Below are 26,557 nucleotides of genomic sequence, written 5' to 3'. Positions count from 1 at the left end.
CCTGCACTGCAGTCACTGATCACTGCCAATCCCGCCCCCGGCTTTCTCCCCTAAAAGATGTATCCTGCCTCCATGGGATGAAGTCATGGTAGGTCTAATCAGGTGCAGAGGAGATGGCCCTGCCTGCTGGACAGCCAGTTAGTGGAGTGCCGTAACACTACATAGTCCATCTCACACTGCAGTCAACGCAAGGAGGACCACTGAAGCTGTTTCTCTGTTCTGGAGACCCATTCTGTCAGGCTCTATGGGCAGAGCATGGCAAGGCAAGTCTGTTCACAAGTGAGCGATGACCCTTTAAGTGGTAAAACCCAGGGGGCACCCCCATTAGAATGCTGGCGTGGGGGGCATGTATCTCATCCACTGAAGCTCAGGAAGTGTGTGCTACAATTTGATTGGAAGCCACCAAACCTTACATTACTGAGAACATAAAGCGCAAAGACCGACTAAGGAAGGAACATGTGCACCTGCCTCTAACACACAATAGGGTGGAGAGTGTCTGAAAAGCAATGCAGCTTCTACAGCTCAAACCCAATCTTGTGAGATGGAGAAGGGGATTCCAGCCTCCACATTCCCCGGCTGTCTGTAATGCAGACACTGAAGCAGCGATGTCAGCGGAGTGGCCTGACGTGCATGTGTTATTGTTGTCCTGATGGCTGGCCGTGGTGACCTGCAAGTGGCCCGTCATGTTGGTGTCAGGCTAGGAGCAGGACTCGCAGTGAGGGGGAGGTCCGAAGAGAGGAGGCAGGGGGTGGTGCTTTCAAGGCGGCTGTCAGGATTTGCGTTCCGAGAACGCTCTCCACTTGTGTGTTTGTCAGTGTAAATGTTTAATGCAGTCATTTACCACATTATATTCAATATATTGATTTGGTTTTTATATTATGTGCATTGTTCCCCTTGTAAGTGGATTATAAGTAAAGCATTCCTTCACCCATTAAAGGCTTATGTGCGCTATATAAAACTATTAATAAAAAGGGACTGCCAGAGAAAGAAATATTCCTTGCTCTAAGGGTGGATTAATCCCTTCACTCACAACATCGGTGCCTACTAATGGAGAACTCAGATCCACTTTTTAAAAATCAGGTAGTTTACCTCTCATGTTGTAATTGCCAGGTTCTAAGTCTTTCACAGTCTCTGCATTGATCTCAGATGTGCTCATAAACAGAACAATTATCTAAAAATTACTGTCCCGGACACTTGCCTCCGTCCTGCTATATAGCCGGACACAGCTGCTACTTCTATGTACCTGACACCTTTTATGACAATTATTTATGTAACAGACAAACGCGTCTGATTGGATGGGTGTCTCTTGTCGGAGGTTTGGGTGTAAATGTTATGACACATCGCAAAGCTGACATTTTTTGTGCAACAGCATATGAGGCTTCAGAGTTGGGCAGCGAGACAGGCAGTGCACGTCCCTTTCCTGTCAGGAATACATTCTCACATTGCATGGAATGCCTCTCACGAGCTGGGTCCGGTGGGGGCTGAAGTAAAGGAGGAGGCGGCAGTTATGCCTGTGGTATATGATGATCTCTGCTGGAAGAATAAAATGAAAGGAAAAGGGAAAAAAGAATAATTGATATGTGTAAAGTAGCAAATCAAATAAGAAAAGAAGTTCCTAAACCAAAGCGGATGAACATAGTACTTCGACCTCGAGACACTGATAAGAGCAAACACACTTGGAACAAGCATTGGTAAATGCAAGAAAATAGTTCTACCGCCAGTAGAAATGGAGGAAAAGTAAGTGGCAAGCACAGGAGCCAAGGAAAGCAAAGGGGGCGGGATGTAAGCCCCTTTTAAGATTTATATTAAAAACAATAGATTTCCCAAGCACAACTTAAAAATGGTCCTCCAGCGTTCCTCTGGTCTGTTGGATAACTGATTCACTTAAACTCTTGCCGCTCTCTGGGGGTAATATTTGATGCAGCGATATAAAGTCAGAAGTCGAATATTTAAAACCGCAACTATTCGTAATCTGTTCCAAACGAGCAGCGTCTCCCTGACAGCTGAGCAAACATTGCACGGATGTGTGTAGTCCTACTGCCAATGCACCTGCTGAATTAATTTGCTGCACAGTAGAGCTCCTGGTACAATTAAATAAGAAGAGGTGGGTTGGTACATTAGTTCCTCTCTCTAACCCCATAGCAGGTTTTATTTTTTTGGCAGAAAAAGTCTGTGCATACAGCAAAAGACCTAATTGTCATCAGACTAAAGGGAACTGCAGATTGAACAGTCAGGCATATAAACAAGTAGCAGTAATAAAACAGTAATTGGAAAAGCCAATAGTTATGGTGTTGGCCGCCAACCTTTTGGCAATTTATGTTTTGTTTCTCCAAGGCACTTAAGGGATGTGCTCCATGTGAAAGAGTAGCATTCTGTAATTCATAGTAAAGTCATACAATGGCTGAAGTGGGTTGACACATTTCCCTTTGATACATGCTGTACTGAATTGAAATGTAAAAGATACAAAGACAGACAAATAGATGGCGTGTGGCTGAAAACCCTTCTAATAAACCATGCTATTCACATAAGTTTAGTAAAATCAAAAGGTCCTGGCTAAAACAGACCAAAAAACACCAATTGTTCTGCCTGCCTCTTGCCTTTGAGATATAAAGAGAGAAAGAAGGCAAGAGGAAAAGAAAGACAATGAGACGGAAAGAAAATGAAAAGACGGAAGTAAAGAAAGAAGGCAAGAGAAAGAAAGCAAAAAGGAAGAAAGGAAAGAAACAAGGCAAGAAGAAAAAGAAAGAATGAAAATAAGGAAAGAAGGCAAAAGAGAAAGAAAGTAAGATGAAAGGAAGGAAAGAAGAAAAAAAAGGAAAAAGAAGAGGGATGAGTGAAGGCAAGAATGAAAACGAAAAAGTAAGAAAGAAGAAAAGTGAAAGAAACGAAGGAACGAAACAAAGAAGGAAAGAAAGCAAGTGTTACAAGTCCTGCAAAGTAAACACAATAAAGGCCGGTTTTCTCCCTGGTCAAAGTTTATTAAAGAACCATTGGTGAAACCGAGTCCAGAACAAAGGTGTTCTGAAGGATTATCCGCTTAAGAATTCACATTCACATCATATAATATTGGATCTTTCGCTTTGTGTGCTGCATTCTTTGTAAAAAAAAAAAAAATAGCATTACTTAAAACAGAACAGTTTGAAATGGACCCAGTCTTTTATTCTCTGAAATACCAGCTTCCAGATAAACTGCCAGATATGGGGAGGACACTCCAAAAGGGATTTACAATATTGGCAGGATACAGGAACTTCTGTGCTAACATCTGGTATAAAGCGTCCTGCTGCCGCACCAGGCTCTCACCACAAAGGAAGCACTAAAGTAATTGTAAAGTAAAAACAAAAAGAATGGTACTAGAGAGAACTACCTTGTCTGCGGATGTGCTCATTCTGAGAGCGCAAAATGCAGTCACTCATAGTGAAGTTGGCCATTGGTTTAAGTAGGCTGACCTCATACTGTATGTTGTAGTGGGTGGAAGCAAAATCAAATGACACAACAACGGACCATTTAAGTAAGTATATTTTACATACAATTTTAGTAAAATCAAAAGGTCTTGGCTAACCCCAGACTAAATATGACTTGCAGTAAAACTCATCTGAGCGGAGAAGTACATTTGTAGGTTAAAAAAGTTTTAGACCATGAAACACTTGCTGGCCTAATATCTGCTGAGACATTTTAGGTGTGACTTGGGCAGCTGGTTGTTAGGACATTCCTGTATTCTGTACAAGGGAGCACCATTGCATGTACAGCAGCTTAGAAGCCATGATTGGTGATAAAGGGTTTGGTGTTTGGGAGCAGCTTCAGTTGAAATCGTGCACACTTGCTCATTCCCTTGATATGAAGATCAAGACTGAGAGAGCTATCCAGTTTGAAGCTAGGGATTTGGCTCTTTTGACGGTTTTAGGACTATCTTTATAAGCTGTAGTTTAGCAAACCTGTCAGGAGGGAGGGCCTTACAGCTGTTTGGTGATATTAGGAGAAATTCAGTGATTTGAAGAACAAGTTAAAGTTTTATCCAGGACATTCATGAGCTTAATACTAATGTATTAGTTTAAAATATCAATGACAGCTGTGTTAGAAAACTTGAGGTACAGCGCATATTGCATGCATATTAGTGGAAATCAATACCTGTGTTGGAAAGTATTCAGAGGATCAATGAACAGATTTAATTATAGGTGGGCTCTTTTAGAATCTTGTGATTCTCAAAGGTGCATGGTTGTAGGAGTGGATAGGGATAGTTGACACTGAAAAAGAAAGAAGTAATGTCGAGAAAGTTGTGCAGAGTTGGAAGAAGTTATGATAACATGCATTGGTTTTTGTTCTGACCATTTCTCCCTGTCCTTACTGTCTAATATGGGAGACAATTTAGGCATGAAAGACAGTTGATGCGGTTGTTATTAATGTTTGGACTATTTTCATGGTTGGTCGCTGAAGAATTTGTTTTTTTGAGTGAGCTGGAAGGGGAGAGGAATGGAGTTTATAGCTGAAATATGTTCCATCGTATTTTACCTGCCATTTTCCGTGTTCTTTTCCCTGTGTCTTTGTCTTACTGATTTCTCCAGTGAATTTACATGTGGAATTGTCCCATCCTTCACTTGTACCAACAGCACGAATCGTGAAGAATGGTTTGTTCAGTGATTGTTGTATGTGCACAAAACGAAAATCACAATTGCAGGAACCAATTTTGACAAACCATTTTCCTCGCTGGACCTGTTAGTGTACATTTTCCCCCAGAAAAGATAGTTACCAGACTGACTAAATCAGTGGTTCCCCACCTGTGGTCCAGGGACCCCCGGGGGTCTGCAAAGCCTCTCCAGGGGGCCCGTGACTGCTTAGAAAATTAAACATTATTAACAGATTAGGTCCCCAGCTTTCAGTAATGACTTAATGGGGGTGTCCCCGGACACCAAAAATTATTCAGTGGGGGTCTCCGGGTTCCAGTAATCATTAAATGGGAGTCCACAGAAGTCAAAAGTTTGGGAACCCCTGGACTAAATAATCTGGTGAATGTCCTTCTTTGTGAAAATTCATTTATTTTTTCTTTTTGATTTTTTTTAAAAGCATTTTGCTTTATTTATCTTTTTGCAGGGCCTCCCCACTACATGGCCTGCACTTAACTCCTCCCCACTCCTTTTTTTTTTTTTTTTTTTTTTTTTTTTTTTTTAAATGACCACGTCACCTCTACGCCACCTGTACCCCCTTCCTTAATCTAATCCTTCCTCCTCACCCAGTGAACTCTATTGTTAATGCATGTCTCCCTGCCTTTTGTTCTAATCCCTTGTACACATTCCACTTTTCCTCCCTATTTTTCTGTACTTTTTCATGTTTCTGCTGTTTTCTTCTTTTGTATTCTGTTTCTTCTTTTCTCTTTTTCTGTTTTTATTTATGTAATTATTTTTTAAACCGGGTCTTTGTAGACAGAGATAGGGAACTATGACAATCCTTTTATTTATTTTTTTATTTTTATTTTTTTACTTCCCATAACCTTTTTTTTTTTTAAAATATATATTTTATTCTTATAATAGGAAGGGGAAGAAGTTTTTGTATTTTTTTATTTTATTTTATAAACAATTGTATTGGCTTCTAACCTATGCATGTAATACATTACAAAAATAGAAAAAGGAAGAGAAACGCCAAGTACAATACTGTCATCCCCACTATAGCCATAAGTCTTCCTCACACACTCCAAGGAAGGATGTATGAACATGGCTACATGAAGGTCCATAGGCTGTAATACTCTATCGATTCCCCCTGTATGCACTTGTGTTAGTGAGGCCAGCCCGTGCCCCACAAAGAGTTTCTTCCAGCATGGCACAGTGGTTTAGTCCCTTCCTTCACTCAGTCAAGGTTGGTTCCGTTGGTCGTTTCCAACTGTGGGCTGTGACTCTTTTTGCTACTGTTGTGGCCATCTCGGTAAGGTCTGTTTTCCTTCTAGTATTGTCTAGGACGTCCAGTGTGCCTTACATGGCCTTTTTTGGGTGTCAGCTTAACTGTGGATCCTAAAACCCAGGTGAGGAAGGAGGCTATATGTTCCCAGTATATAGTGATTGGAGGGCATGATAGTGTCATCTAAAAAAAAAAAAATCTATATTCGGGCAAGGACAGCGGAAACAGGCCGGGGTTGATTGCTTCCCCACATGCCACAGCTTTTGGCAGGGTTGGGTGCTGTTATTTATGTGGAGTGAAGGCAGAGCTTTTGGATCAGCCTGTAGAGGGAGGATATTGCTATCTGGCGGGAACCATGCTTGCTAGTTGACAGTTCACCGCCTCAAGAGAGCCAATCCGGGCCTCTCATTTTTGTCTCGGGGCGTGAGTACATCAAGGGCATTGTTAATCAGTGTGCAATATATATGTGAGATCCCCCCCGTTCCTCCCCCAGCTTATCCATTAGTACTTGAGCTTCTAACGGATTATCTTCCTGGAGTGAGGTCAGGCCGTCTTCCGGGAGTAAGGTTAGGCGGTCTCTGTTCATGGAAAGAGCATGTTAATTTGCAGACATTTATGAAATCGTGTCTTAGTGAGGTTGAATTGTGTCTGGAGAGCCTGGAAGGATTTAATGTGACTCCCCTTCCAGATGTCCCCCAGGGCCAGGATACCAATGTTGTCCCACCCTAAGTTTTTTAATTTGTTATGTATACTGGTCCTGAGTTTTGACCCAGTTACAGTATATTTTTCTTTTTTGTGCAATTGGTTATTCCTTACTTTGTCAGTTGCTCAAAATGGAAATCTATCATACGTGTTGCAATGTCGTTTTTCTGTTTGGAAGTTCATCAAATTGAGATAACATGGCAGAAATCTTAGCCACAGAGAATTGACCAACTCGTGTTGGATAACTTCATTCTCTACAGAATTAAAGTGCACACCTTTCTGTAGCAGACTTGATTTTGTTGTAGTGATTGGGTGGGTGAAGGTTGAGAGAAAAGGTTTGAGTCCTAATGCCACAACTATCCTGCCTCACAACTAGGTTGTCAATTTAGTGATTGGGTTTCTCAAAAGCAACAGATTTAGAAAGATAATTGGGCTTACATCCACAAACGTCTGACTGCTAACTACTTTCTCCCTGTCGCCCCAATGTTTCTCTGAGGTTTTTTGGATCTGTTTTCAAGCACCTTGACTTGATCCTATTGATTATAGATATACTTTACACGTTGGTGGCAATGCGTTGTCTCCATTATTTTTGTTAGAGTTTTTATTTTGTTTACTCTGATGCTTGGCTGCCCATCCTATAAAATCAGTAATATTTTTAACTTTCTATGGTGCAGACTAAGTTGGCATAATAATTGCCCTCAAGTTTTCTATGGGCTGAGTAAGAAATGACTGCTTCCATTTGGTATTATTTTGCCTGTTTAGTGTTGAGGATTCCACATTTTTTGATGTTCGGTGAAAAACTAATTGTAGATGAGAGTTAATTTTAGTTCCTTTTGTACAACTGTGTGTGGGGAGTTGCTGCTGATAACATAACATGTTTCCTGGGCATGGTTATTTTGTGTTCATCTGAGCCTGTATGCATCCTAGTATTGACAGCTCAAGTCTTTATTATGAGAGCAAAAAGAGGAATACGCTGTAGTTAACCCTAATTAGATTGCTAATTGTTTTATCATTTTAGATGGTTCTCAATATAGTACATTGCCATCTTACAAATGGCGTACTTAGAGTCTGATACCAGGGGGTGGAATGCAACTTTACCCACTATTTGGATAATCCTGAGTGGTTCAATTCCAGCAGAGGTTTTATCATAATCTCGTTTTCCGCGCTGCCCTACTATATAAGGGTCCGTGCTTTTCTCTTCGTGTCTTCAGTGCATCTGTTAACTCTACATATCTAAGTTAGTTTTGCTGACAGCAGACCTCGGAAAAACGAAAAGCCAGTTGCTGCCATGTGTTTTTGAGTTCTGCTGTCTGCACAAGTTACCGAGTCAGAAAATGTTCACTTTAATGTACGCGCTGAAACGTGAGAAAGAAACTCGTAGACCCCATGGTGCCAACTAAGCGCAGAAAAACGGGATCATGTTATGTTTGCTACTAATGGTATCAGTTTTATTGAGTCTGGTTTCCAGGATCATTTGCTGCCTCTTAAATCATAGTGTAATTTCATTTTAGGAAATTATTGCTTCATTTGATTCCCTGGAAAAATGTGTCTGTGGCTGGAGTGTCAAGTCCCGATGCCCTGTGAGTAAGTGTATATGGTCAATATACAATCCCAACAGGTGTTAAACTGGTCGGAGAAGGTGTTGCCTTGCTTTAGATCATTTTATAAGCTGTATTTAAGAGCCGAATCGGTCAATCATGGTATGACCAACAAATTCAGCAAAAATAATTTGTTACATTAGGGATTTAGTTTTATCCTTGCTATAAGGGAGTTTGAAGTGGGGAAGAGGCAGTGAGCATCAGGCAGCAATCTTGGTCACTCTGTCTACAAATAACATCAATTATGTCTGCATTACATTCTCTTCCATTTCAGTTGACACCGTAAACACGAGGAGCATTAACATTTCATCTTGCAGCTGTGCTCAATCTGGCTCTAGCCTGATATATCATACCAAGTAATATAGCCAGAGTTTTCTCTCAAGAGCTTACTTTCTGCTACCCACATGAGCATGAAATGTGTGCCCACCTGCTGCAGCAGATTAAAGCAAGACTATAAATTGTTTGTAATAATAGTAATCAGGTGTATAGTGGCTAGATGCTGTTAGGGTGATAACAAGCATTTTCTCTGTAATGCTTTTCTTTGTTTTTGTAGAATGCACCAGTTACGGGACTTTACGATTTTTATCTTCCTAGAGATGAAATATGGATCTACTATATGGAAACAGGAACATGGTATGTATGGCTCTTTATATTTATTTATAGTTAATAATAATGCAAGGTAAAGTGTTTTGTAAGTGTTGAACTTTGTACTTGCCCTTGATAGCGGTGCATAGCATAACTTTCAGACGAAGGTTTTGCGAGCGTTGATATCAAAATAGATGTTCCAGGTTTAAGACTATACCCACACAATACATTTTAAGTACTATTTTTAAATAAGACAGTGACAAGAAGACAAAGCTGGACAAAAAAGGTATTTTGAGTGTTTATTTTCAAAATTCCATATCTAGGTGGCCAACATTATCGTGAGTAGATAGAGAGGCACTTCGAGAAAGGAAATCACATGCATACCAAGACAACAAAAGCTAATAGACTGAAAAATCACTTCTGTGAAGTATTTTTAAGGGAGTGCATATATCCACAATCGAATGAAAAGTTTGAGCTAAAGCTGCGAAAACAAACCAATTTAGCAGTGTAGTGAGACAGAAACTTGCAGCGTGAACGTTGTGTACATATATGTCCTTGTGACTAAATAGAATGCAGCCTTTTTTGGTTGCTTTTTCTAGATTGTTCTAGTGCCTAGAGCAGTTTTATAAAGGTCTGAATATCTTGTGTGCTTGCCTGCTTAGTGGCGATCATATTCACTTCCTATGTGTTGCCATATCATTTGAATATAATTCTACGTGAAAGGTACTATAGGAAAAACATAAGGCAGGCTGAAAGTTCCGTTCAGGGTGCAGTGATATTCTTTTACATGTGTTGAGTGTGCCGCTGAGCAGAATACATAGATGTCTCTGTAAGGTTTGCTTCATCTTTGGAAATGCAATTCTGCATTTGTTTCTTTGACAAGCAGTTCTTATTTGTGATTTGTTTACTTAGCTTGCAGAGTGGTTGCTATGTCATGTTCAGAGCCCACACGAGTAGAGCTGCTGATGGAACAGTTACTTTGTCCGTGCCCAATCCCATATGCTCACCAATCCATTGCTTATGAGTTTGGTACCTGCTCTGTTTTCATCTTTGTATTGTACATTGTTGTAATGTCTGCTTAAAAATATTCGAAAGAGAAACTCTCAGTGCCCATCTCATCTCTTTATTCCAAGTGGTTGATGTCACTCCATCACAAGGCAGCGATTGTTGTACTCCTTAAGTGTGCCCCTCCGGTCTGTAGGGATGGCTGCACTACAGCTGTAACCTGAAACAAAGGAGGTCTGCGAGGTTTCCCTTCTATCATGTTTGTGGGGGACAGTCCACTACTGTAACTTGGTGCTCTGGAATGGTGGAAGTGGGATCAGACTCTTTAGATGATGTGGCGTCCATTGAAGTGGACTCTCATCCATAAGGGCAAGTGGGTGACAGGAAAGATGCAAGATGTCACCGGTCGAAGAAGATGCAGAACTGACCTTCAGTTTCAGGGCATTTTCAGAGAATTTGGTTGAATAATTAGACTCTGTGAAAATGTGGCTTACTTGTTTTTGGAGGAGGAACAGCTCGCAGCAGGCACATGTCCATAATGTTCTTAGGAAATGGAGCCTCTTTGAATGTGTTCTCGTTGACCGAAACACCAAAACTGTGTGTGAGGGAGATGATAGAATGTAAACTCAGCTGAAGAAGATCTAGACAAGAAGACACCAGAAGACAGTTGTCTAGGTAAGGATCCCCTGGGGCTGTGAAGCCTACTCAGGGGGTTCAGGACTGCGTAGAAAGTTAAATAATAAAAAAGATTATTATAAAGAAGCAAAATGTAAAATTGAACATTTTAAAACATTCTGTAAATGTGAAAGAATTTGTAATTGGAGGATAAAATTAAGTACACGATTCCTAAAGATAAGACTTCTCTTTTTATATGCGTATATTTCTTCACATAGACTGCGTAGTCTTTGCAGTTGGAAACTTACTATTAAATCATTTGTGAATAGCAAAAGTGAGTATAAACTTACACAGAAGTATAAGTATTACTTGTTCAACAAGAGTAGCCGAATATGCTGTAGATTGGCCATGAGTGGCCATCTTGTATTTCTTTTTTTAAAATAATTTAAGAAGTGCAAAACTGGATTTCTCAGAAAAAATAATTCAAGCCAATGATAAATTGTCAAAAGAAAGCAGTAAGTCTATGCACATGCAGGGCAAAATAATTCAAGTCATTGGCACCTCTGGTGCCTTAGTACATCAGGTGCATCTTGAACAGGGAACCCTTGTGAATCCAAGATTGGGGTCGTTTAACTCCAGCTAGCGTTGATTACACGCCATTGCTGTAAAAATAAAGTAATCTGGGTTTAGCCTGACATCCGTGGCATGGTTATATTTGCAAAGTAAATGAAGTAACATGCATTAGAAATGTGCATTATTGTTAGTCTTAACCTTGTGCTTTTGACTCGTATATTGTTGTTCTTGCAACAGGTTTTGAAAGAGATGTGCTTGGAAAAAATTACAATACTTAGCACAAGCAGTGGTGGCAACATAAAGATGTGGTCGGGTGTCTGAGTGGTATGGTGTGTACTGACAACACCAATTTTGAATTCCTGCCTTTTTTCACTGCATTCTGCGATTTGCTGTTCTTTCGCCTGATTATTTATCATCCAGATTACGCAGCATTTTGAAAAGGCTTTTTTTAATGACCTGTTTTTATGTGTTTTATTTTTACTAATCATTTGTATTGATCAAAAGAAATATTGCGCTGATTGTGTTTTGTTGAGTCTGCTTTTCTTTTTAAGGACAAAAAAGAGCACCAAAGGTGAAATACCACCTTCCATGTCGGGCAGTTGTGCAGTGTGTGTGAATAAAATGATGTACTTATTTGGAGGTCATCATGCAAGAGGAAACACAAATGAGGTTGGTCCTTTATTATCTGTTTTAATCATGTTATCTGCCTCTTTCACACTGTTCATAGTTTAACCCTAAATCGGATCATCGTAGAATTATGCGCAAGTTTTTATTTAATTGCTTAGTTTGCAATACAGTTTAAACATGCAGATCCTTCTAATTTTTGTTTGCAGTTCTACATGTTGGACTTGAGTTCAGAGGACAGCGTATTGCAGTGGAATAGAGTTGTCTGTAAAGGTGTTCCTCCTTCGGAGAAGGACAAGCTCGGCGTGTGGGTATATAAAAATAGGTATGTTTATAGTAAAAATGGTACTGCAGCCTTTTTTTTTTGTCTCACCTAAGACAGCGTATCCATTGTCTTTTGTGAGACATTTTGTAAGCTTACAGTGAGCTTAAGGCCCATCCATTTCTTACCATTGGTTGGCTTTATTTTCCCTCTCATTTACCTGGTTCTTATTGGCCAGATTCCGTGGGCCTTTCTTCCTCTTTTGGTGTTCGTCCCTCTTGTGGAACATTTACCCACTGCTTTTGTCTTTACACTGCTCCCATTTCTGAAGCTACTTTTTGCTTTTAGTTTAAGCAGTTTACAAGAGTGAGTGTTTTTCATCTGTCTTCCTCGTGTACTTTGTGTTCCTCTTTTTCACCCTATGTTTCTCCCCTCACACCTCTTCCCTCAGTTGCTGTTCATGCTTCCTCCCCGCCACCTTCCTTCTGTTGTTTCTTGCTTCCCTACTGTAGGAAGCTGGCTCTAGGCTAAAGTAGATAATACTAATGCTCTCTTTTGTGGTAGTATGGTCGAGCAGTTAGGCTTATCAGAGGGTTGCGCAAAGTATTTGTTCTACACACAGAGACAATAGAAGAAGCACACACTCAATACTTAACTCCAGACTAATTATTTTTATATAGCAAAAATATATTTTCTTCATTTATTTTTAGAACCACAAGATTCAAGTTGCAGGTAAGTACTGCAATAAATTCGTATTTCACACATGTATCAACAGTACTTTGTTTGAAATCAATAAGTTATACTGTTTTTGAAATATTGGCAATAATCTGTTTTAAAAATTGACACTTCAGTGCAATTTTCAGAAACCGTTCTTGGGGGAAGAAAAGTTAGATTGGTTTTCGGTTAAATACAACACTTACAGTTCCAGACTCCGGGGGTTAGGAAGTCCATAGGTCCGGGTTCAAGTTTACCCGAAACACCCACTACCAGCAACACGGGGCTGGCCGGGGGCAGAGGTCAAGGTGTAGGCAAAATTAACATTGGCTCCTATGGAGACTGGGGGCACTCGGTTTCAGATCTGCAGGCAGGTAAGTACCCGCGTCTTCGGAGGGCAGACCCATGGGGTTTAGCAGAGCACTGGGGGGGACCACATGTAGGCACCAAACATACACCATCAGCGGCAGCCAGGCGGCCGGGTGCAGGGTACAAACAAAGCATCGGGTCTCCAATGATTCTCTATGAGAGGACCCCGGGGGTCACTCAGAGGCTGCAGGCGAGGTCCAGGAGGTGGTCTTGGGCAAACCACAGGCTGGACTGGGAGGAGGGCCGCCTGCTGAACTTTGCTGCACCGGAGGTCGGGTTCTCCAAGGCCTGGGGGCTGCGGGTACAGTGTGTCTTTAGGCATCGGATATCTTCATCCGGAGCTTTCGCGGTCTGTGTGGTCCTCGGGATTCCCTCTCCAGGTGTTGTCGTGGAGGGGTGGAGAGGTCAATCCAGGGTGGGCACTTGCTCAGAACCGCCTGGGGATCCTCTCTAGCTAGTAGGACCACCTAGACACGGGCTGTGGGCGTCGGGTGTAGAGTGGTCAGGACTCACGCATTCAGAGTGGGGTTGGTGTACTTAGTTGTTTGTTTCTTCTTTGGACATGGGCGCTCTCCACAGGAGTTCTTAGTCCTTTCGGGTGCAGGACAGTCCTATGCAGCTTGGCAGAGGTCGCTGGTCCCGCTGGATGCGTCGCTGTGCTTGCGCAGCTTTTTTTAAGCTGGAGAAAGGCGGGTAGGGCTGGGGCCATATCAGTTGTCATCTTCTGTGCTGGGGATTTCAGCTATGCAGTCCTTCTTCTTCTTGTCAGGTCGCCAGGAATCTGGTGAATGGGTTCAGGGAGGCCCTTAAATCCTAGAGTTAGGGGCGTTTCAGGGGTCAGAGGGAAGTAGCCAATGGTTACTGTCTCTGAGGGTGGCTATACCCTCCTTGTGCCCACTCCCTTTGGGAAGGGGCACACACCTAATCCTATTGGTCTCTGTCCTCCAAACCAAGATGAAGGATTCTGCAGGGAGGGCGTCACCTCTGCTCTGGACACCTTAGGGGTCGTCCTGGCTGGGGTGGTCACTCCTCCCTGTTTCCCTAATTTTGCCACTGGACTTGCCACCAAAAGTGGGGCTTTGTCTGGGGGTGGGCATCTCCACTAGCTGGGGTGCCCTAGGGCGCTGTAACATGAGGCTTGAGCCTTTGAGGCTCACCACCAGGTGTTACAGTTCCTCCAGGGGAGAGGTGTGAAGCACCTCCACCCAGGACAGTCTTTGTTTCTGACCACAGAGTGCACAAAGGCTCTCACCCCATGTGGTCATAAACTTGTCTGAAAGTGGCAGACTGGCACAGACCGAGCAGTCCTGCACTAGCAGTTTAGCTAGCATACAGGGGGCATCTCTAAGATGCCTTCTGTGTGCATTTTTCAATAAATCCCACACCTGCATCAGTGTGGGTTTATTATGCTGAGAAGTTTGGTACCAAACTTACCGGTATTCAGTGGAGCCATTATGGAGCTGTGGAGTTCGTAAATGACAAACTCCCAGACCATATACTCTATATGGCTACACTGCACTTAAAATGTTTAAGAATGGACTTAGACACTGTAGGGGCATGTTGCTTATGCAGCTATGCTCTCACCTGTTGTATAGGGCACCCTGGCTTAGGGCTGTAAGGCCTGCTAGAGGGGTGTCTTACCTATACCACAGGCAGTGATTTGTGGGCATGGCACCCTGAGAGGGGTGCCATGTCGACTTTGCAGCTTGTGTGTGATGGCGGGGAGAAAAAGGCAAAGGTAGTGTACATGTGCTTGGCGAGGGGTCCCCTAGGGTGGCATAATACATGCTGCTGCCCTTGGGGACCTTCCCTGGCCATGTTACCATGGGTACCTTTTACAAGGGACTTAACTATGTTCCATGGGTGTGCCAATTGCAGAAACAAAGGTACAGATTTGGGGAAAGAACACTTGGTGCTGTGGCCTGGTTAGCGGGATCCCAGCACACTTTCATTCATTCAAAGTTGGCAAAGTTTCAAACCATGCCAACAGTGGCACTTTCCTACACCTACCCTCTCCGTTTTGTTTCCTATCCCTGCCCACCAATTCTCCATTGTATGTTTACTTCCCCATCCCAGCCCACGCACCATCTGTTGCCCGTTTGCTTCTCCCGTCCTTGTCTGCCCTCCCTCCTTTGTCCCTTTGGTTTCCCATTACTGCTCTTCCTCCATTGACCATTTGCTTCCCCATCATCACCCACTTTCCATTATATGTATTCTTCCCCATCGCTGCACGCGTCTTGTCTGTATGCTTCCCTAGCCCCCCCTGTAGCCTGTATGCTTCCCCATTGTTATCTCTTGCTTGTCCTTCTCCTCCCCACCGTGCCCTACTCTCTTGTCCTATCTCCCTTCATGTTGCCTTGCCCTCTGCCTTCTCTTCCAACCCACTTCCTCGTTTGATAAAAAAAAAAAAAAAAAAAACATTAGCGCCAAAATTTTGGTATATCTAAAACTTGCATATTTAGCTACTTTTTGTGCTAATTTACCTCAGATTGATAAATACGGAGGAAAAAATACATGCCTCATTTTGTAGATCATGCCTTTGTGTTACTGCACGCCTACATAACGATGTGAAAGCTGCATCATAGCACTTTGTTTTTTTAAATATTATTTTTAGCCATGCTACACAACAGCCACAGTGCTGTACAGTATGACTAAAATCATTGCCAAAGCCAATAGGTCTTCTAGGTGAGAATTATTGGCTTTGCCAGTGCTTGATTCCCTAGTTATTGGCACTGCAGAATCAAGTGCTATGGCATGGTTTCATTTTAACTCTTTCTGATTCAGCATATTTAAGTCACCTGGGATTTAAATATACATACCCCCCCCCCCCCTGCTCCTCACCCTCCCCCCCCACCCCCCCCCCCCCCCCACCCCACCCTGGGAGGAATGTGTCCCCCAGTATCAGATTCGAAAACTCCAGGTGTCCGAGGTACTGTTGTCTAGATGACAACAACCACCAGAAGAAGTCTCTTCCAGCAGAGTAAGGCTGGAAGCTGCTGCCGGTCTGAACTTCACAAGGCAGAATACCTTCTCTGTAATGTCCTGCTGAGCCACTTCTCATTGTGACAAAACTGGTTTACTTTCTGCCTTCAGTGAGGCCTCCTAGGGTATGTCTCCGCACCCTGTCCCAGTTCTCTGGAGGTGGAAAAAAATGACTGAGATCCAGCTGTTACATAGTGCTGGGTATGTTTCTCCTGGTTGGTCCTGCAGCCCCTGGCTCCCCAGTGTAGAAATCTGGACACCTGGTATTTTCCAGCCAGGTTTCCTGTAGAGTCCAGTGCTCTGTGTTCACCTGAACTATCTCGAAATAGGGACTCCTTCTGGTTTTTGTGTCCCCCCAAAGCAGGCAAACAGGAGGCCAACCACTTGCCTGCTGGAGAGCAGTTCCTGTCCCTGGGTGCCAGCAGCATTCAGGAGTCCTTAAGTGAGTAATGTTCTTGTTGCAGTAGCCAGGAGTGTTCTTTTGAGGCAGGGTTGTCTTCTTCAGGTGGAGTTTTCCGAGGTCCAATGAGGTTCTCAGGAGGTGATGGCTAAGGTGCCAGCTTTACCCAATGTACTAGGCAGTGATTGGGAAAATTCTACCACTAAATCCTAACTATTGTCCCACAAGCCCCCACCTCTTTTTGTAAGGTTTCTTTGCCTTTCTGTAAAATTACAGAGGAGATTTTATTTCAAGATTGCTGAACCCAGCTGCTAGGCAGGCCTGTCTTCAGCTTCTTAGCTGCTTATATAGATGAATTCTTCTCCCACCTGACAGGGCAAAACTGGTTCAGTTGCTTACTGTGTCTGGGGCCTGTTTGTCTGTGAGAGTCCTGAGAATTAATAGAAGTACTTCCTGGCATCTCCAAAGGAAAAGAGATGGTGCTAAAGCTGTTTTTTTTTATTCTGTCACCTATTCCCCCTCAGATATCTAATCCATGCTAAGTGGCCAGCAGTTAACACCCATTTGCTCCTCCTGGGTTCAAAGGCAGGCCACTTTCCTCTGGGCCAGAGTCCTTACCTCTCACAGCCAAGGATCTGTATCCTAGCTCTGGAGGTGTAATGAAGGGCAGACATGGTTTCAAGCCAGTTCTGGCTCAGGTAGCCTAAAATACATTTTTACAAAATTAACTTTCCACCCATGTGTCACCATTAAATCAGAATTTGAAAATAAAAAAGAGAGTAACTGATGTTTTTTCTATTTTTTCCCACAGCTGAAATAAGAATTAAAGATTGTAATCTTATAGACCCCTTTTGAAGGAAAAGTCGAGTAAGGACTACCCAGTAAAAGAGTTTTGGGTTGTATTTCACTGTGAGAGCACACCAACCCCTACATATAGTATATTGTAGCCCCATGCCCTGTGTACAAACTTCAGGGGTGGCATCTGAATAGATAAAATAGGCTTTTTTAAAGCACACTTTAGGGGTGACTTCTGAATAGGTAAAAATAGGCATTTTTTTAAATAAATGGCAAAGGGGCTTTTCCATGCCGTGCGTCACTGCAACACATTTAAAACTGCAGCCCCGGCAGAGAACAGTGTTTCACCTGGCAGCCATCTTTTTTGTCATATATGTGGGTGTTGTTAATACACACAGCAGCCTACGATTGACTTTTATCTTCCTCCCCATAAGTGCGTTTTCTGCACCATCTGTAATGGCCTTACAGGTGACTTGAAGCAGGCACTGGTTGCACTTACTTTGAGTGTAAACTATTGGGGTCCATATTATTTGTAAAAATAAACACCTGTAATCTGTTTCATAGATCACAGGATGCCAATGCAAATAAACAATGCACTTTTTAAAAACATTTGCAATATATCTTTGGGAAACCACCCACCACATCATTACTCCACAAGTTTCCACTTTTGTAACCAAATGGGCGTACTCAAGACCATTGGAGCCCCTCTTTAAAGAGGAATAATGTATTTTAAATAAGTAGTTTTCATGCTTGCTTGCTTGTTTCTTTGTAGGTGCTTTGCTGTTTACCTTTGCCTTGATCACTTGACTTCCTTTTAGTTCTAAAATTTACAGAGCATTTGTCAGTAGAAAAACAGTATACAAAGAAGGACTTTGAGTTGGCTCACGTAGCCATTGCTTGTCTAATGTGTCCTTAATATTTTGAATCCAGCCAGGACAGTTCATGAAATTTGTTATTTTTCATATAAAGTTTGTTTTGTTGATTGGCACACAAAGTAGTACAAGAGGTCGAACAGTGCTCAAGCCATAGTTCGAAGAATAGGCACAAAAAAGGGCTTTATTTTACTGCTGCTCTTGCTGGACAGTCCTGTGAAAATCTGAGTGCTCAACAGCTCCCCTGCTGCTCCTGCTAGAAACGGGCATTTCAGAAAACCCTGCAGCTCCTTGCTGCCCCAGCTGGGCTTGTGTACGCTGGCTCCTCTTGCTATAGCTGCCGATCACTCTTGTGAAATTCACAGCACTCGGTAGCTCACCTTCTGCTCCCTGTGTGTGTGTTGTGAATATGAGAAGCAATGGTTCTTACAAACTAATAATATATGTCATGTACAGACCCTAAAAGAGTGTTGGTACATCCACTTCCAGTATTATTCCCAAATTGGAGTAGGTTTGAAAACAATTTGATTCTTGTCACATTGCTCTAGGGAAAATCTCAGATCTACATAGTCTAAAAGAAGAGCTGTTGAAAGTACTTCTCAAGTGCACATGCCCGAAAGAATAACTGGTCTTATCAGATGCACCTGTGAACATCACAGCACCTTGCAGTTCCCTTAGTTCCTGACGTTGTGGCTCCCTTGCCAAAACACTGTCTGTATTCTAACCCCCATGTCATGAGTTCTCAACCGACTTTGGGAATTCATGACCACAAGGCTACCCTGGGGGTCCGTAAAGCCTCCTCAGGGGGTCTGTGACTGCTTAGAAAATTGAATAATAACAGATTAATAAAGTGTATATAAATAAAGTGGCTAAATTGAAAATTTAAAACATAATGTAAATGTCAAGGAATTGGGAATTGGTTGCTAAAAATTAAATTAGTATCCTCAGATTGATTCATATGAGCTTGTTTCTGTCTTTTTTGTGTATTATTTTGCGTTTCAAATCATCGACAATGTCTAGGTAGGAGTCCCCAGCTTCCACTAGTGACTCTGTTGGGGGGTCCCCGCAATCCAGTAATGCTTCAGTGTGGGTCCCCATGTTCCAGTAATAATAAAGTGGGGGTCCAGAGAAATCAAAATTTTGGGAACCACTTCCCTATTTGGCGGCTGTGGTTTTACCAGAGAATGTTCTCTGGTAGAGGTGAGGATTCACACTATTGTATAGTCTGAGTAACCTGAATCTGTATTGTGAGAACTCTCTTGTACATCTCCCAGCTGGTCTTTTGGAAGGGAATTACGGTATGTCAATCCTATGGTGTCCCACTCAGGTTTGTGATATTCTCAGTTTCTGTCTACCCTTACTCACTCCACACATTATTTTCAATTTTCCAAATGTAAAAAGTTAACTTTGGAAGATTTTCCAAAGAATGATTGAAGAACTACCTTCCTAAGTACTTAATTCCTGAGTATAGCCAGGGAATCTGAGATCACATGAAGTGCTGTACTTGAGTAACTGCTGACTCGCATTGTAATTTTCGTGGAAATATTGTGTGGCCGATTTGGCAGCCATAGAATATTAATTGTGCACATGAGAAGGTGATAGTCTTACACTTGAAAGCTTCTCTGGTTCTACAACAATCCAGAGTTGAAATTACCAGCAATCACAAACATATATATAGGACATATTTAATTTTCTGTTTCTGTTTTTAATGAAAGTTGACATACAAAATGGCACTGATGTCAAAAATATTTTTGAAAAAGTGTTGGTGGAGCGAGTAGACCTGTCTTCAATGTGGCTTCAATATACGAATGCTTGTATTTGCATAAACCAGCACATTAAAGGCAAACCTTTATTTTTATTTTCATTTTTTCATTGCTTTCTTAGTTCACATTTATTCCAACAGCAGCTATAAAACATTAAAACCCATACTTTGTTTCCCATGAACAAAAGGGAAAACACCTATTTCTAAACAACCAGTGGTTTTACAACATGTCCATGAAAGCATCTTGAATAGCCTCTTTCTTTGTGCTACATCAGCCTTTCCAGTAGTAACTTCTGTTCAGATTCTTGTTTCTGGTTAAGTCAACGGGACTGGTGGAGGAGGCCTCCATTCATAAGTACCAGCCATTTACAAGGTGTCCGAGGGACATTAAGATCAAGTAACACAGCAAGAAAGTTATCATGGATTGAAAATAACTTGTAGCACTTCCTGTCTTTATTTAAGCAGGTGCTCATTAATTGGCTCATTGTAGACTCATGTCTCCTCAGTGGTCATCCGAACCTTTCCTGCATTCCTGTGTGTGAAACTTTACCATTGTGTATAGTCATGGTTGAGTTGCTTTGTCAGCTGGTTGTGCTCATTTGCGAGTATCTTGAAATGTGTTTCGAATCGTTGTGGCTTTTTGCGGTTCAGTAAAGAGTTTTCTCTTGCCTTTGTATATAATCTGCAGTCTTGTGGGATGTAAAATAGCACATGAGATCATCATTTGTTGCAGTTTTTTTAACAGGCTTGTACACTTTGTTGGCCTTTTGGACAGCGAGTGTAAAGTCTGGATATAGCAATACTGTGCTTCCTCTGTAATGTCTATCCCTCGCGAGTTGTACATTCTGACGGATGTTCCTACACATGCATATTCTGAAGGATGTTCTGGAAAGAGCACACCAATTGGTGACGAAGGGGACACTCCAGTTGATGATCTGGAGAAAAAAACAGGCGATGCGGGGAAATCACAGGGCTTTTGGAATAGGCTAGTGGCTTTATTAGGAAACCTTGATCAGAAAATACCATTAAACAGTATATTATGGTATGGTGGAGATGTTGTTTGGGACAAAGTGTGGACCCCATGGGGCAAATGTAGTACGTGTACTGAATGTTTTTTCGGAGTTTGGTTCGGGATTGGCTTACTACACAATCAGTGTATGTTGGTCTGCAATCTCAGTAGGACACGTAACTATTCAAAGTGTACCGATGTGCAAATATCAGCCCCGCTGGAGCCTCAATACAGTCAGCAGTGGGATGTTAATTTGATTTTAAAACTCCTGGAGTCTTGGCAGGGTAATTAACTTTTGTCCAGACAAGACTTTCCTGGCAAGTTGGCAATGTTACTATGCCTCCTATCATGCAAGAGAGTGTCAGGTGTTAAGGTTTTGGGCGTCTTCTCTAGAATTGTCACCCCAGAATGAGTTAATTGTAAGGTATCCCAAAGAACAAAATTACCCGGGTTTTCCAGACAACCCACAATTGTATGTGGTGTGTTGCCTACATGAGGCAGCTTTACAAACCAGTTGCTGCACCTACAATTTGCAAGATGGGAAAGGTGGAACATGAGCGAGACATGAATTTAGGTTTTGTTACTCATTCTTTAAGAGGTGCTGTGGCCTCTAAGGCTTTTACCGTGGCACAGCCGATTGGAGAACATTTTGAAATGCGATAAGCTGGTCCTCAGATTCAGCGTTCAAGAAATTTTATGGGGGTTTATTGTGCTGATAATTTTATTTTAAACTGGTGGTAGGAGTGACATCCTTGGTAATCAGAATGCATTGAACTTGCATAATTTAAGCCTCCGGGCCTGGCATAGAATATAACATTTCCAAGCTATCATGAAAGAAAGTTTCAGTTCTTTTAAGGACAAGGAGGTGAGGATTATCCCAGCACATTGGTGAGGAATTCTACCCAGGATCATTGGTATGAGAGGCTACTTTGGTTATAAGTATATGTTGTTTTGTTGTATCAAGTTGATATACATATTTATGTGTAGATAGTAATGTTTGTCAAAAGTAAAGGATGGCTTCTCAGGTATATACATTTATTTGTTCAAGGGGCTGAACAGAAACAGGATTATTAGAAGGAAGTACTGAAGACTGAGTAGGACAAAGGAGCACAAAGAAAGAGAAAGTGCTTTTCCTTTGATACAGGTTATAAAGACTGAGGGAGCCATAGTTTAATCTGGGATTTTTAAATCAATCAATCAGTCAGGGATTTGTAAAGCGCACTACTCACCCGTGAGGGTCTCGAGGCGCTGAGGAGGGGAGGGGGGAGTAGGTAGAGGGTGGAAGTGCTGCTACTGCCTGAACATCCAGGTCTTGAGAAGTTTCCTGAAGGTAAGGAGGTCTTTGGTCTGGCCCAGGTGGGTGAGAAGAGTGTTCCATGTTTAGGCGGCTAGATGCGAGAATGATCTACCGCCAGTTGTAGTTCTGAGGACGCCAGGGAAGGTTGCGGAGGCGAGGTCAGCGGAGCAGAGATGCTGGGTCGGGGGTGTAGAAGTTGAGGTATTCTGGTCCGGTTTTGTGCAGTGCTTTGTGAGCATGGATGAGGAGTTTGAAGGTGATTCTCTTGTTGACTGGGAGCCAGTACAGTTTTTTCAGGTGGTCTGTGATGTGGCAGTGGCGGGGAATGTCCAGGATGAGGCGTGCAGAGGCGTTCTATAGGTGTTACAGCCTCTTCTGGAGTTTGACTGTGGTTCCTGCATAGAGGGCATTGCTGTAGTCCAGTTTGCTGCTTACAAGGGCCTGGGTGACTGTTCTTCTGGTTTCTCCTGGGTCTCCATTAGTAGATCTTTTGGAGCATGCGGAGGGTGTTGAAGCAGGAGGAGGAGGTGATGTTGACTTTCTGGGTCCAAGATGAATCCTAGTTTGCGTGCGTGGTTGGTGGGAGTCGGAGCAATTCCGAGAGTGGCAGGCCACAAGGAGTCATCCCATGCGGAGGGGTTGAAGCCAAAGATGAGGACTTCCGTCTTGTCGGAATTGAGTTTGAGGTAGCTGCTCTTCATCCATTCGGCGATGGCATTCATTCCTTCATGGAGGTTTGGTTGGACTTAATTGTTTCAAGGACTCATGGAACTTGGAGTCCTTGTGTTGTAATGTGGCATTTGGTTTGATGAGAAAAATAAAAGAATGAAGCATGCATAAACCTTGCCTCTGTGTCCTTAACCTTCCTCCACCATAGATAGGCAGTGGTACATTCCTGTTGGTAACAGTTTTGATGTTTAGGGCATGGTGATCAAACACCAGTTGCCCTCCTAATCGGTGCAGATTATGCAAGCAGGCCAATGAAAATCTGGTACATCTATTATGCATCTGCCCAATGCTGTTAGTTGACAGAAAAATGCTACAACCTTTGGTGAAGAGCTAAAAATTAAAAACTAATGGGCTGCTGTGTGTTGTATGTTAAGTGGAAAGGATTTCGTAATGACCATCAATGTTGTTAAGTTTGTAAGGAACTGTGTGAAGCTCCTTTCTACAATTAGCCACACCAGGTCCTGGGAACTACAGTAGTCAAACTAAAAAGAAGCCTTTTTCTTTTTTAATTTCTTACTTTTTATTCCAATTATTTGTGATTTGGAATGGTGCAAATAATGTAGTGATCTAAGTCTGCATTACCCTACTTTTTATCAATTACCTTTGATGGCTGTAATTAATATGGTTTTAATCAAAAAACATGAGAACTGTCCTTTTCTATTGTATGTTTAGCTTTTACTCTTCCTCTCAGTAATCTCTAAATGTATTTTGTTTGCCTAGGCTGATCTTTTTCGGAGGTTATGGGTATTTTCGAGAAGATGCCATCGGAAACTTTGAATTTGATGAAACTTCCTATGGAGTAAGAACAAACATGGGTTAATATAATTTCTACATTCAGCTCTGTGCCTCTTATTGTAATAACGTTTTTCTTTTCTAAAGAACGCAGGACCTCCAAGAGGATGGAACAATCATGTGCACATGTTGGACCCCGACACCTTCACTTGGGAGCGGCCCATAACCACGGTACATTTTTTTCTTTAGATTTTAATTTTGTTATTGAATTTGTGACAGTCACCTTCAATACCATTACACAAAAACCAACTACTCTATTTTCCTTCATCCCTTTTCCTGTTTATTTCTTCTTCACTCTAACCCTTGACTGTGTTCACCTTTCCATCAGAGCCCGGTTTATATCTGAAATCCTGCCACATTCCCATAGTTATATTCATTATATGGACTGGGTTCCATATGGGCTGTAAATTCTTATTAAGGCTGCTGATCTTCCCTTGAACCGAATTTCAAAATACCCATGCCTTTTCTGTCTGGAGTAGTCTGGGAATTCTTCGGTATTTTGGGCTTGCAAACCCCCTAAATTTAGTGATCAGAAAGGTTAACATCTACCTACCAAATTAAATTCAAAGTCTCTTCCCTACATTGTTTAGGGGGAGCTTTGAATAGCTTTTGTTTTCCAACATAAGGAAAATATGTTTAACTCTGACTTAATGTGGCATTATTTAGGAGAAGAGCTTATTGTGGTAATGTCCATGACAGTTACTAAACACCATTTACCAGCTGGCTCTGTATATGCTATTTCAAAAGCAGAGGCTTAACAGATGCTAAAGTAGATAATACTATTGCTCTCTTTTGTGGTAGTGTGGTCGAGCAGTTAGGCTTCTCAGAGCGTAGTGCAAAGCATTTGTTTTACACACACAGACACTAGAAGAAGCACACTCTCAATGACTTAACTCCAGACCGATGGTTTTTTTAATAGCAACAATATATTTTGTTAATTTATTTCTAGAACCACAAGATTCAAGTTGCAGGTAAGTACATCAATAAATTCGTATTTCACGTATGAATCAATATTGCTTTGATTGTAATCGGTAAGTTACACAGTTTCTAAATAAATGGCAATAATCTTTTTTAAAAGTTGACGCTGCAATTTTCAGAACAGTTCCTGGGGGAGAATAAAAGTGAATACGCTTTTGCAGGTAAGTACAACACTTACAGTTCCAGTCTCCGGGGGTTAGGAAGTCCACAGGTTGGGGTTCAAGTTAACCCCAAACACCCACCACCAGCAACACGTGGCTGGCCGGGTGCAGAGGTCAAAGTTGAGGCAAATCTAACATGGGCTCCTCTGGAGACGGGGCACTCGGTTTCAGATGTGCTGGCAGGTAAGTATCCGCGTTTTCTGAGAGCAGACCTGGGGGGTTTAGAGGAGCAGTGGGGGGGCGGGGGGAGCACAAGTAGGCACCAAAGTTACACCCTCAGCGGCACAGGGGCAGCAGGGTGCTAACAGAGCGTTGGGCTCTCACTGCTTTTCCGGTTCCAGTCTGCCAGCGAGTAAGTACCCGCGTCCTCGGAGGGCAGACCAGGGGGGTTTTGAAGAGCACTGGGGGGGACACAAGTAGGCACACAAAACACACCCTCAGCAGCACAGGGGCGGCCGGGTGCAGTGTGTAAAGCAGGTGTCGGGTTTTGTATTGGATTCAATGGAGGGGCCCGGGGATCACTCTAGCGGTGCAGGCGGGCACAGGGGGGATTCTTGGGCCAGCCACCGACTGGGCTAGGCAGAGGGTCGCCTAGGGGCCACTCCTGCACTGGGGTTCGGTTCCTTCTGGTCCTGGGTCTGCGGGTGCAGTGCTTGATCCAGGCGTCGGGTCCCTTGTTACAGGCAGTCGTGGTCAGGGGGAGCCTCTGGATTCTCTCTGCATGCGTCGCTGTGGGGGTCAGGGGGGTCATCTCGGGCTACTCACGGGGTCGCAGTCGCCTGGGAGTCCTCCCTGGGGTGTTGGTTCTCTGGATCTCGAACCAGCGGCGTCGGGTGCAGAGGGAGAAGTCTCACGCTTCCGGCGGGCAGAGTGAAGTCCTTAGAAGTTGCAGAAAAGTTGCAATATTGTTGCTGTTGTTGAGCAGAGCCGCTGCTCTCGGGAGTCTCTTGATCCTTAGGTTCAGGGCAGTCCTCTAAGGCTTCAGAGGTCGCTGGTCCATGTCGGATGCGTCACTGTTTCAGGTTTTCGAGTCAGGAGACCGGCCGGTAGGGCTGGGGCCAAAGCAGTTGTCGTCTCCGTCGTCTCTCCAGGGCTTTCAGGTCAGCAGTCCTTCTTCTTGGTTTAGGTTGCAGGAATCTGCTTTCCTGGGTTCTGGGATGCACCTAAATACTAAATTTAGGGGTGTGTTTAGGTCTGGGGGGCAGTAGCCAGTGGCTACTGTCCTGGAGGTTGGCTACACCCTCTTTGTGCCTTCTCCCTGAGGGGAGGGAGGCACACCCCTAATCCCATTGGGGAAATCCTCCAAAACTAAGATGGAGGATTTCTTAAGGCAGGGGTCACCTCCGCTCAGGGCACCTTAGGGGCTGTCCTGACTGGTGGGTGACTCCTCATTGTTTTTCAAATTATCTCCTCCAGCCTTGCTGCCAAAAGTGGGGGCAGTGGCCGAAGGGGCGGGCATCTCCACTAGCTGGGAATGCCCTGTGGCGCTGTAACAGAAGGGGTGAGCCTGTGAGGCTCACCCCCAGGTGTTACAGTTCCTGCAGGTGGGGGAGGGGTGAGAAGCACCTCCACCCAGTACAGGCTTTGTTCCTGACAAAGGCACTCTCCCCATGTGGCCAGCAACTAGTCTGTTTGTGGCAAGCTGGCAGACACTGGTCAGCCCCACACTAGAAGTCGGATTGGTATTCAGGGGGCATCTCTAAGATGCCCTCTGTGTGCATTTTACGATAAATTTCACACTGGCATCAGTGTGCATTTATTGTGCTGAGAAGTTTGATATCAAAGTTCCCAGATTTCAGTGTAGCCATTATGGAACTGTGGAGTTCGTGTTTGACAAACTCCCAGTCCAT

The 26,557-nt window shown here is 43.1% G+C and overlaps 1 protein-coding gene across 1 annotated transcript in view; it reads left to right on the top strand.

The window, feature by feature from the left end:
• The window catches only part of KLHDC2 (kelch domain containing 2), a 101,343-nt gene that overhangs the window by 17,118 nt on the left and 57,668 nt on the right, over positions 1–26,557 (top strand). The window contains exons 2-6 of the mRNA XM_069208696.1: positions 8,737–8,816; positions 11,513–11,630; positions 11,795–11,910; positions 23,497–23,575; positions 23,656–23,739. Of these exons, the coding sequence (XP_069064797.1) occupies positions 8,737–8,816; positions 11,513–11,630; positions 11,795–11,910; positions 23,497–23,575; positions 23,656–23,739 (477 nt within the window). The remainder of the gene's footprint in view (positions 1–8,736; positions 8,817–11,512; positions 11,631–11,794; positions 11,911–23,496; positions 23,576–23,655; positions 23,740–26,557) is intronic.

Source organism: Pleurodeles waltl, chromosome 9 (genome assembly GCF_031143425.1).
Source record: "Pleurodeles waltl isolate 20211129_DDA chromosome 9, aPleWal1.hap1.20221129, whole genome shotgun sequence".
In the NCBI taxonomy this organism is placed as follows: Eukaryota; Metazoa; Chordata; class Amphibia; order Caudata; family Salamandridae; genus Pleurodeles; species Pleurodeles waltl.
Note: the sequence above shows the minus strand (reverse complement) of the source record. Positions and strands in the feature narration are given on the sequence as shown.